This window comes from Diabrotica undecimpunctata, chromosome 6 (assembly GCF_040954645.1).
Source record: "Diabrotica undecimpunctata isolate CICGRU chromosome 6, icDiaUnde3, whole genome shotgun sequence".
NCBI classification, from domain to species: Eukaryota; Metazoa; Arthropoda; class Insecta; order Coleoptera; family Chrysomelidae; genus Diabrotica; species Diabrotica undecimpunctata.
This window is the reverse complement of record NC_092808.1, coordinates 36395972-36408690: the sequence shown is the minus strand read 5'-3', so window position 1 is coordinate 36408690 and position 12719 is coordinate 36395972. Positions and strand designations below refer to the sequence as shown.

Sequence of the window (12719 nt, the reverse complement as noted above, 5' to 3'; positions counted from 1 at the left end):
GTGTGTTGTATTGTGTGTCTATCTGCGGAGTTGAGTGAAGGTTTGGTTTATGGAATTGTAGCAGGAGGTTGATATTGCATACCCATACAGTGGACTGGCGGCTAAATAGCGGATTGTGTCACTCCTTTTTTCAGGGAAGACATTGAAGAGGATCATGGATGTAAAGTGGATTAGGGATTTCATGTCCGAGGATAGGTCGTATGAGGGGATTTGCTTGGAAGTGTGTACGGGTTGTGTTTGTTTTGTCTTTTGGTTTCATTCTTCGGTGTGGGTATTTTTCTGAAAATGCCGGGTGACCTCCCATTACAGTTCGGACATTTGGGACCATCTATCGTGGGGCATGCAGTAGACCTGTGTTGTTGTCCACAGTATGAACAGATAATTGATTTTTCGAGGCATTCGTTGCTGAGGTGTCCGCTTTTGCAGCATTTCGAACAGTATTTTAGTCGAACCAGAACGGAATTGCTTGATCTTGGAATCTCGCATTTCAATCGTTCTCCTTCGATCTTAATACCATTCGAGAGTACATCAGCGAATTTAGTTTCAGAGTTTGTGAAAACTCTAATTAAAGAGGTGGGTTGATTTGTAGAGCGGGCAATTTTACGAACTATTTTGGAGAATGGGAATTTGTTTTAGGATAGATTATCCTCGATGATTTTTTGAGATAGTTTTTTTTCGACGTCGGCGATGACTAAATGAAAGTTTTGTTGATGATTTAGAACGAGTTCCGAATTAGCTAGGCTTTTAGATTTAAAACCTGCATTTATGGAAATATCGCTCTCTCCGGTGATTTGTCGAAGTTTTGCCGTGAGATCTAGAAGATTGGTAGTTCGTATGGAAGCTGTCTTTTATGTTGGGAAGACTTTTATCGAGTCGAAATTTGGGATTAGATTGTTGTCTTTGATAAGTTGATACAATGGTCTTTGCTGACAGATGTCTGGGGGGATGTCCTTGATTCTCTAATTTTGGGTGATTGTTGTGTGTTGTAGTGTGGTGAGCGAGTGTATGAATGATGGTTGACTGTGTGTGGGTGAGAATGTGTTTGTAGGGGTGTGTAGGTATGGGGATTTTAGAGTGGAGTATAGTGATAAAGAGGGTATGCTTTGGATGTGGATGAAAACTATGTGGGACAAAGGATAGAGCTGTTACAAGTTGATGGAAGGAGATGTAGAGGAAAATCGAGGAGAAGATGGAAGGACTGTGTGGCAGAGGACTTGAAACCTCTGAAAAGAGAAAAGCTGGGGAAGAAGAAGGATAGGAGTTGTAAAGCCTTGCTTCAGGCTACGTGCCTCTCAAGGTATGGAGTTTTTGTATATGTTTGGGACGATTTTTTGTTAATGACTTAAGACCGCCGTAGGTGTCGAGGCAGTAGTGTGATCGGCGCTTATCGTATCGATGTTCGGTGGGTAACTTCGTCGTGGACAATTTAAGGTGGCCCGTTGATAAAAATACCACATGCATCCAAAAACGGAGCGATTACTTTGAGAATTGTTTGGACTTTCTTTAGTAAGAAATGCGTGGAGGTTGGCTAGTTTCTCACCTAGTTACAGGTATCGGTATGCAGTTAGATTGGGAAACCATAGAAAACCAATCTCCCCCTGTCCTTGCGTAAATTGAATCGACTCTGAAGGAGTTATTTGAGGGGACTGACTTTCCAATTTTAGGATATTTTGAAAGATCTCGTTACAGATATGTTGGTAAGAGTTTTTTCAGATAAGACGTTGAAAAAGATCATAGACATTAAGTTAATTCTAGACTTTATGTCCGAGGTGAGTTCGTTTGGGGAATTTGTCTGGGTAGTGATTGTCTCTGTCATGGGAGCGTGTTTTCTGGCTTGAAATTTGTGTAAATATGCCGGGTGTTTGCCGCGGCAGTTTGGACAGGATGGTGCATTTGTCATTCATACGATTTGTGATTTTGTCTGCAGTTTGGACAGGTAGTGGATTTTTGTTGGTATTCTTTGTTTTGTTGTTCGCTTTTGCAGCATCTAGACAGTATTTTAAGCGCAGGGGGATGACGTTATTCGATCCAGAGATCTCACAATAGATAATCTCCCCGTTCAGCTTAATACGGTACTTCAGTGCTTCCGCGAACTTTTGTTTTGAGTTTGCGAAGACTCGAACGAAATGCTTAAAGATATAATTCTAGAGGGCAATTATTCTGACGATTTTAGTGTGAGGGAAGTGTTCATTGTACCATGGGTTATATTAAAACAAATGGCTCTAACTTCACCTACATCGAAAGATGTCCATTCCAAAGATGGCTATGTGTTACTAACTACATATTGAATTGCGAACTACGTTCATTCTGTACGTAGATACACATATTTTGGCGCCAATTTTTAAATTAATGCAATTCGCCACATTTGGAACAAAACTTAAAATAATTTCGAGATTTACGGTGTAAATAGCTCAAAAATGGAAACATTGTAGTTAGCCACATTTGGAACCAAGCCATCGATATGGTCCAAATACTGATTGTTCGTACCAAGTTTACTATAATCTCTACTGCTTCAAAGTTATGTTTAGTCAGCACAGTTAAAAATAAACATTTGTCTTATGTAAAATACATTTTGTAGACTAGTAAAACTTAAAAATTGTTAGTAATAATAATTAAAACAACATCGTCTTATAATAATTTATTATATTTCAACGTATAATGTACTGTGTAAGAATAAAAAGAAAAGAAATTAAAAATGTTCGTCTACACTTTGGGCTTACTTATAGACTGTACATACATACTTAAACATATATTAAATGTAATCTTATGCTTTAGCTAATCCTGCTAAATCGCTGATACACTTGTTAATATTTTGTTTTTCTTGATCAGCAGTAATTGAGGATCTTACTTTAGCTACAACATAATCAACAAGATTCTTCTGGGTAATTCTGCGTTCAATGTTTTGCTTCTCTACTTGGTAGTCCAAACGTTTTTTGACTTCAGAGTATGCACTGATGAGACGTTCTCTGTAATTGGCCTCTAATTGAAGAGCTACATTTTCACGTTTAGCTTCAACCAATAAAGTTTGTCCTTCCATGCTCTTCTGGGATTTTTCTTCGTCTGATATTTGGTCAGTCAAAGTTTGTTTTTGGTTTACACGACTTTCATTCCATGCGTTTTCATATGCCTAAAATATATAATAAAAAAAACATTAACTTGTAGTAACTGCTTTTTAAAATAAGATAATATTAGTCTGAATAACTTCCGACAAATGCAAGAAATATCTAAAGGATATCCTGAAAAAGTTTGAAAAAATTGCTGTTCAAAACAAGGTAATATTAGTCTATAGGACTAAAAAATGCAAGGAATATCTAACAATTCCGAAAAAGGGTTCTACATAGTAATTCAGCTTATGTGTGCTTAAAATCATCGTTTCTTCTTTTTCCTCTAGCGTTACAAGCCTCTCTGGATTTTAGCCTGTTCAAAAATTGCATTCCATTCCCTTCTGCCACTGGCGACTTTTCTCCAAGTACTCGAATTCCCCTAATTTGGTAATATTTTTTGTATTTCTTTAATTGTTCATTCGGAGCAAGTGGTCAAGCTAACGAATTCTATGAGATTTAATAAACTTTACCGTATTGGCGTGTTTAATAAACTCATCAAGCTCGAAGTTCAAACGGATTCTGTAGCCCCACACTGCTTCCGGACAGGCTAAAAATCTCCCTGAGCATTTTCCTTTCAACTTTTCAAGGCATCTTCATTTTCTTCAGCAGGGTTCATGTTTTGCTTTCTTTATTTTCTTTAAGTTTTTTTATTTCTGTACTTACATCATTACTTTCGGTTACTAGCGATCCTAAGTACTGAAATCTGCTCTCTTTTCAAAGCTGTGGAGACCTATTTCGAAGAAGTTTCTCTTGCCCTAGACGTAAATGTATATTTGGTTTTATACTGATTTATCTTCAAACCTACATCTCGCGCCGCTTTCTCGAGATCTTTGAAAGTCTTCTCTAATACTGTTTCATTACAACTAAGTATCATAACGTTCTCGTGGGCGTCTGAGAGACTGAGGGCATCTCTTCGTCTTACACCATTATTGATCTAAAAGTTGCAAATCTTCATATTTTGTATCCATAGCTACAGCTACTTTGGTGTCAATGAGAGTAAACTGCACTAATATGACTAGTTTTTGAGTATACCCATAAGCTACAGGCTTTCACATAGTTTTTTTTCCTGTTTATAGTATCAAAGGATTGTTTGAAATCAATAAAGAGACTGTTTATGTCGATATTGTATTCGTAACTTTTTTCCAATCCTTGCCTCAGCATGTGTATGTGATCACTTCTTCTTCTAAAGGCCTATCTTTAGTGGTATTGGCAACCGCATTGACCCATCTTATTCAATTCGCAGCAGCTCGAAATAGATCAGTTGACGTTAGACCAGTCTATTTTCTAAGATTGGCCAGTCAGGATATACACCTGTGTTCAGGACCTCTCTTGCCCTCAATCTTGTCTTGTAGAATCAACTGTAGAAGTCGGTATTTATTATTACGCATGTGGCCGAAGTAAGCCAATTTTCTGTTCTTTATTGTCTTTATAATTTCTGTCTTAATAATTTCTTTGTCTTTTTTTAGCCTCTGGATAATAGTTATGTTAGTTGTGTGGTGTACATAAGAGACCCATAACATACGCAGCACATTTCAAATGTAACCATTTTATGGCATCTTCTGTAAGACTCCAGCTTTCTACTCTGTAGAGGAAGATACCCAAGATGTAACATCTAAGAATTCTTATGCATATATTGATACTTAAAGACAAGTTGCAGAGAATCTTTGCAAGAACCGTGTGATCATTAATAGATCAGAAATCCCCACTGGTAGTCACCAATCTCTTCCACAGGAGAAGGCAGTCTGTGTGTTAAATAGGAAAGAAGAAAAAACATTGTATTCACATCCCATATTTGTGAGATTAAACCATGTAATTGTTTCTATAGTGCTGGTCCTACATTTTTTCATAATTCAGCTATTATTGGATCAGTACCAGGTGACCGTAATATTCATGTTTTAAGGAACTTATTATACTTATAATTTCATTTTCGGAAGGTCCATGCATTTTTCTCTCAGCTGATATCTACCTTTCTTGTATGATTATTAATGAACAATACACATATAACTGGTTTTGCTTTTAGTTTAGAGCTTTAGGGTCCCGTTAAAAAATTAGTTTTCCGCCACCAAAAAAGTTAGAAAACCGCTGGTGTAGAGTGAATGTAACTAAAAGCACTTTTAACGTAGAGAAGATGGCGCTTTTGATATGTTCTATCTCATGAATAAGTATGTAAATACCAGACAATCTGGCAAGGCATCGAGATATATTGTAATTAAATTTAGTTATGAGTAATTAAAGCATAATTATTTGACTCTTAATTGTTGTTTATTCGCAAAAGAGATATATAATTTCAAAACAAAATCTATTGACTGCCTGTTTTTAAACATTTTAGAATTTCCATGGAGAAGGTGGTGGTTGGTAAGCCGTTCAGTAACAAATCATTTTTAGAGTTGGTTGAATTTTACAATTATGTAATAGAACAATCATTTGAACATGTCTACAAAGATATATTCTTCTCTTAAATTTAAGACTTAACTTAATTAATGATACACCACAACTTAGTAATTTGTACCAACGAACCAATGAAATTAAAGGACACAATAAAGGAACAAAGTAAAAAAACAAGCAATTCAATTATTTAGCTTAAGAATCTCTCCATTCATATAAAGTTTGAAAAATTTTATTCTTACCTCAATTTCCTTATCAAGATATGCAGATAATTTTGGACCAAGAGTCTTGATACCATATACCCACATAATCAATAGGGAAAGTCCACTGTAATATTCATGTTCCAAAACATAAATTTCTTTGCTAACCAGGTATGTAGACAATGTGACTGCGAAAGTGTAAGGTCCTGTGACACCAGTTTTTTTGTAGAAAAATTGAAACCATTCGTCAGGAATGAATCCCATGCGTACTTTTCCTGGTTCCTGTCTTACCTAATTACAAATTTTAAAATTTAATATCTCATACATTTAACAAAAATCTAAATTAACCTTTTAAGTTACAAAAGTACAATTTGTGTACCTACTAGAAACACTCCTACGTGTATAAAAGTAGAAGGTAATAACATATAAGATATCAATACATACAGAGGCAACAGTACAATCTTAAAATAGATTGTAGAGAGGAAAAGTTGAACTATGTAAGATATACACATGTTATATTGATATTATTTAATAACTGTAACAGCAGGCAATACATTAATATTTTATGGTAATCAGAGACAATAGTTTCATAGTATAATATCTAAATTAGGAAATAAAACAATGGCAAAACTAGGACATATTCATATTTCAACATGATTTGGATTCTAATATGTTACTTTATCAATACACACAACCAAACTTGTGTGGAATCACCATGTAATCAAAATCAATATTTATTTCTTTAGAAAATACTTGTTATTGTTGTGAAGAATAAAGGTTTTTATTGAAAATTAACAAACCGTTAAAACAATCAGGTAACACAGCTCGGTACGTTATGGATTATTTGCTTTAGTTGTAAATTCAACCAGAGTAAGTAAACTTAATTTTGCGTTAAGAAACGAAAATATGCCTCATGTGGGGTCAACACATGTGCAAAGGGGAAAGATTATTTGTCTTGTAGTGCAAAGAACGTCTCAGACGGACATAGCGGCAGTGTTAGGCGTAATATGGGGCGTTGTGTCAGAAGGATATGCTAGGTATCAGGAATTAGCAACGCTTAAGAATAGACTAAGACAAATTCGCCAAAAAGTATCAATGGCTCGCCAAGATCGTTTTATTGCCCCAGTAGCTAGAAGAGACCCAACAATTTCTCACCTACAGCTTTAACGGTAACTTTTGGAAGCTATAGGTGTAAGTATTTCAGTGGAAACGATAAGAAAAAGACTTCACAGTAGACAGTTACGGGTTCCTGAGTTATCCAGACAACTCAAGATTGATCTCCTAAATTGGTGTTTTCAACACCAAAACTGGAACATTGGAAATTGCCAAAATGCGCTATTTTTAGATGAAACCATGATTTGTAAAAAATCAGGATGACCGACGAATTCATGTACTTAAAGAGCGAGGAAGACGAGCAACAACAGAAATTGCCAGATCTATTCTCAGATATAAAAAAGGAAAAGAAGAAGTGTCATGTTCTAAGGAGGTATTATGTTCAGTAAAAAAAACTCCTAATTTCATCCAACCAAATTTAACAGCTCATAGGTAGGTTGATTTGGTTCTAGAATCTTTAGTAAGGCTCTTTAGAGGTGGAATGGGAGAAAATTTAATTTTCATTCATGATAATGCGCCTCCTCATACCGGCAGAGTGACTATAGACTTCCTTGAAGCAGACGATATCACTGTTGAGTGGCCTGCTTGCTCACCCGACCTTAACCCTGTAGAGCAATTGTGGGATATGCTTAAAATAAGAATTAGAGCTCACCGGGAGAATCCACAAAACACTACACAGCTAGTACAAGCTGTTCTTGAAGAATGTAACAACCTACCACAACAAAATATTAACAATTTGGTTAGGAGCATGTCCACGCGAACTGAAGCTTGCAAATGCTAGGGGTGTAACACTGACTACAACTAAAAAATATAAATAAATAAAAACATTTTAAACATTAGTCGTTTTACATTGAAAATTTTTATGTTCTTCGCTTTAAAACAAGTGGTTTTAATTTATTGTTTCAAGAGTTTACAATTTTTTTAATTCTTATGTATTGGTGATTATATTGTTTTAAAATAAAGATTCTTTGACTTCGTATAGTGGTTTTTTTTTAAATTCACTTGAAAAAATAAGAAATATCAGATGATTTCATATAAGTTTGGTTGTGTATATATATTCTTGGACACAATATGTTGATTATAGGTTCATTCCCTCAAAATCATTTTAGGATAGACACAGAAATCAAGAATATTATTTTCTAGTTATTGTATACACATGACTTTAGTGATTATGTTAAATCCTTTCAGCAGTTGCTCAAAAAACAGTAATATTCATAAACAACAGAGCAAATAGGAAATGTCTTGCAATGTCTTCTTCTTCTTGTGCCCTGCTCGATTAATGTGCATTGAGTATACTAATTTTATTGACGGCAGCTCGGAAAAACGATGCTGATGATCTGTTAAACCATTCTCTCAGGATTTTAAGCCATGAGGTTCATCTTCGACCTTGCCCTCTTCTTCCATCTATCTTGCCTTGTATTATTAAAGTTTTCTCCAGTTGTTCTCCATAAGCTGTTACCATTTCTGGTTATATTGGCGTTCTACTGACAACCATTACCTTTGTCTTTATGGTTTAAGCTTCAGACCATATTCATCACAAGTTGTGGTAATCATATTAAATATTTAAATGTTGAAGTTCTTCGACTATTTGCAAGTAACACTGTGTCATAAGCATACCTCAAATTATCAATATTGATGCCACTAATTTTGATACCACATTGAACACCATCCAATGCTTTATTGAAAACGAATTCCGAATCCCTGTCTTACTCCTCTTTGTATTTGAAGCTCTTCAGGATTATCCTGAACAATCCTGATGTTTGTATGTTGATTTCAGTAAGGACTTTTAATGATATGTAGGTCTTTATCATCAATACCTACCTGCTGAAGAATGACTTATTTCAGTACGTTTTACTTGATCAAAGGCCTTCTCAATTCCAATAAAACACATAGAAACTGGATTGCTCATCTCTGCATTTTTGTACCATCACCTGAATACTAAATAGTGCTCTGGTTCTAAGGTTATGTGCGGAACTCAAATTGTGTGTCACTAAGTTGTTCTATTTTTTCACTTCTATTTTTTATATTCATATTACATTATATTTCAAAGAAATATTTTTAAAACATGGCTCATCACGCTGATGTTTCGGTGTCACTACATCTTTTTGCATTAGCTTTTTTAGGTATTGTCACAAAAGTTGATAGCAGCCAATTCGTTGGTATATAGCTAATTTCATAAATTTTATTAAACAGCCGATCGTTTACCTGAACAGTGACCCTCGATGGATTCTTGTTGTTTGTTATTCTCAAAATTGCTCTCTAAATTGTTTACAATCACCTGAATTTTGTCTCAAATAAAATCCATATCCAGTTTGTTAGAAGTTCGCTGTTGCTTTATCTGTTTAAGGTTTAATTTTAATTTGGCCAACAACAGACTGTAGATGGAACATCAGCGCCAGGAAAAGTTTTTACAGATTTTACTACATTTTTGTAGAGCTCACTGATGGTTATGTAGTCAATTTGATTTCTTACGATATTACATATGGGTATCTGCTAGAGATTTTCATGTATATATTATCCATTTAGGTAGTTTGAAAAAGGTATTCATTATACATACATTATATTCTTTGGAAAAATCTGCGAGATGGTCTACCCTTTCATTTCTATCGCCCAGTCCAAAATCTCCAATAATGCTACTTTGTTTGCCTCTTCTTAGCAATAATGTTACCCATCAAAATGGTGAGATATCAAATGATGAGGCCTTCTTCTTCTGCTTGGCGATCATATTGACAATATAAACTGTTTACAGCAGATCAAAACAGATTAACAGATTTCTGTTGACAGTACTCTTGGTAATTTCGGAGCCAGGATGTTCTGCTTCAGTCTGGGCCTCTTCTTCCAGCGATCTTGCCCTGTATTACAAAATATAGAAGGTTATACTTCTCTGAATGTTTCATTGCATGGCAGAAATATTATAACTTTCGAAATTTTATTGTTTTTTGTATTTCTGTGCTGGAGGATTCTATAGTGGTACCGCAAATGACTGAGCAATGGTTTGATTTGGTTTTTTTGAATGGTTTTTGAAACTGAGCAAAAAACTATATAAAAGTCTCTTTATTTTGAGAAATCTTTCAAAATGCGTCCCACTGGAGACTATATATGTGCTATGTACCACTCCACATTCCACTTACATCTTTCATATTCTATCCTTGTCTTGGGTCATGCAGCTGACACTCACAGAGTATTTGGTCTACAGAGAAAGGCAGTGAGGGTCCTTGCTGGTTTGGGATTTAGAGAAGCCTGCCATCAGGCTTATGAAAGATTGGGAATTCTTACTGTACCAGCAAAGTTCATTCTGGAAAAAATTCAATTCATGAAGAGGAACACCAATCTATAGAAGGCATGAAGATCAGCATGATTACAATACTAGGCACAAAACAGAATATGATACCAGCATATTGACATTTGAAAAGATGTCAAGATGGACCAGGGTATTGGGCAATAAAATGTTTTAATGTACTGCCTGAAAATCTAAGGAAATTGCCTGAACAGGAATTTGAAAATAAAAGTAAAAAAATTTTGATAAAAAATTCATTTTATTTAAATTCCAGAATATTTAAAACATAATTTTAATTTTAATCGAGGTTTTGTAAATGAAGGGCTCCGTGTAAATAATGGTATCTGACAAAATTGTCAAAATTAAGTTTTTGGATGAAAACAATGGTATATGCAGTTCTAAACAGGAATCTGTTGATATTTCGTTACTAGTTTAAAAGATGGCGCTGTAAATAAGTTGCAAATGGCAGCTAAGTGACATCGAATTTGTGTAAATAATGGTATGTGTAAAACATGAGTGTCTCCTTTAACATTTAAAAAATGTCACATACCATTTTTTACACCCGAGCCCTTCAAATATTTGATGTGTGATGTACCAAATCGAGACATTAATCACCCAATATGAAGAATTGCTGATATGCAAGGTCCTTGAAGGAGGATGAGAGGAAGATCAAAGAAGATTTGGGGGAATGTTTAAGCAGGACATGTTGGTAAAGGGGATTGCCCTTAGTATGACCACTTAGTATGACAGAAACATATAGATAAATGTAATTGGGGGGAAGATAACCCTGCAAAGAGATAACAGTGATAAGACTCACAATTATTCTTTTTTCAATTAAAGAAGTCTGAAATAAGTAAATTAAACTGCAGCTAATGATAAAGTGTGGAAAGAATTTTTGTGTTGAATGTTACCTACAATGATTCTATCAAAATATTCCTAAGATGAGGAAACTGACTGTAGAATGTCAGTGCACATTATAAAAATCCCATATAATACAAAGAAACACTACAAAAACTAAACTTTTAAGTGTACAATGTGCGAGACTACAAATTTTAGAAATAGTAAAACCTACTTGCAAATCATACAAGAAAATACAAGGGAAGTGGTAAAAAATATTGTTTGCAACAACTACCCTGCATACTTGTTCCTAAACTCAACCATTCAACATTTCCCTAGAACCCAAAGCCATATTTGAAAATCAAAGTGTACAAATAAACAATACAAACAAGAGAAATCACATCCTTATCAATCGTTGCAGGTTTTTTATGGGGTATAAATCCCACACTATGTTCCTGTATGGTCTGGATAATGTTTTTGAAGATCTTTTAATTTTGATAAAACTGACAATTATTTTTCTTCTTTGCAATTTCTAGGCACTGAGAATGTTTTCCTAAAATCCTTTTCTCCAGCCTACTTTCTATATGCTAACTTCACCTAAACCAAATGTGAGAAATGTCCAATTTTCCTTACCCAATATTTTGCTCACATGGTTATTCTCCAAAATTTTTCTGAAAATTTCCCCACAATCGTTTGACTACTGTTTCCAAAATTTCCCTCAAACCTGCTTTGTTATGTATATGGGCATTTTTGGCATCTCTGCCTGAAATATGTCTTTTTATCACCTGATCAGGTAACAAATTATGTAGCTCCAAAACAGAAAATGGGATTTCTTAAAAGGGTACACACAAGGTTTGTAGATAGAGTGTACATTAGTTCACAAGGCCAAATTAATGAGTCCTTTGAAATCAACAATCTACAAGCACCAGGTTTAATCCAGAAGTTGTTAGAAGTATAAGCTGAAGCCGATAAAGGAGAGCAAAGAATAACAAATTAATAATTATTTGTTCAAAAGTAACACTATATTCACAATTCAAAAAGTTGATTTTTAATTCTTAGGTCACTTTGAAGGTTATGTACTTACAGGTCTGGAAAAAGCCACTTCACCGGATTTTTCATCAGTTTTGGCTACTTGAGTATTGGCAGTCGAAGTGCTTGTAGCTCTCAAGCAATTTGCTACTAGAGATTTTGAGGCCTGTCCTATAATTAAATCACATATTAAATATAAGAACCTATTACATAAACCTTTTGACAGTAGGCTGATCACTTTTTTGTTTAAATGTACGTAAGGTTTACCTGAAAGAATTGCTGCCCTGGAAAGCATCTTAATTTATTTTTTGATTTGCTTATGTATTGAGATTAACGTGAAACTAGTATTTTAAAAAGATGGAAAAATGTGAAAATTACAGCACCCACTGAACCTGGCACTCTCGTGTCTTCCACGAAAATGTCCGATTGTCATTTATTATATTAAATCGAATAAAAATAGAGATGGACGACTCGGTGATATTCAAAACAAGCACATAAGTAACTTATTAGTAATTCTGTGACAAAATATTTTTTTTTTATTTGATTATTGTTATTAGTTATTGATATTTAATTAGTTTTTAAGTAAAAAGAAATATTACTTTTATTCTCTTACTTAAAAAAAGCAAATATTAAAAATATGCATTAGTATGGATAATATAAAAATTTCTGGCAAACACGAATGTTAAATTATTAAACGAAATAAATATTTCTTTCTGAACTTATGGTATCATAATATAAATATCCAGGAAGTATTTTACATTTTCTTCTCCTTAC

At 34.4% G+C, this 12719-nt stretch overlaps 1 protein-coding gene across 1 annotated transcript; it reads right to left on the bottom strand.

Annotated features, from left to right (window-relative positions):
- Positions 1 to 2625: 2625 nt before the first annotated feature.
- ATPsynB (ATP synthase subunit b, mitochondrial) lies at positions 2626 to 12379 on the bottom strand. The gene is made up of 4 exons (XM_072534628.1): positions 12213 to 12379; positions 12001 to 12116; positions 5732 to 5980; positions 2626 to 3127 (listed from the first exon to the last, which is right to left on the bottom strand). Exons 1-4 carry the CDS (start codon positions 12238 to 12240, stop codon positions 2765 to 2767), a joined length of 756 nt encoding a protein of 251 aa, XP_072390729.1. The 5' UTR covers positions 12241 to 12379; the 3' UTR covers positions 2626 to 2764.
- Positions 12380 to 12719: the final 340 nt, after the last annotated feature.

Excerpts from the sequence above, each read along its gene's own strand:
- ATPsynB (XM_072534628.1), bottom strand. The coding sequence starts at position 12,240 with ATGCTTTCCAGGGCAGCAATTCTTTCAG. Across the intron at positions 5,981-12,000 it reads AAGTGGCTTTTTCCAGACCT|GTAAGACAGGAACCAGGAAA; the intron begins GTAAGTACATAA and ends ATTTGTAATTAG. Across the intron at positions 3,128-5,731 it reads ATCTTGATAAGGAAATTGAG|GCATATGAAAACGCATGGAA; the intron begins GTAAGAATAAAA and ends TATATATTTTAG.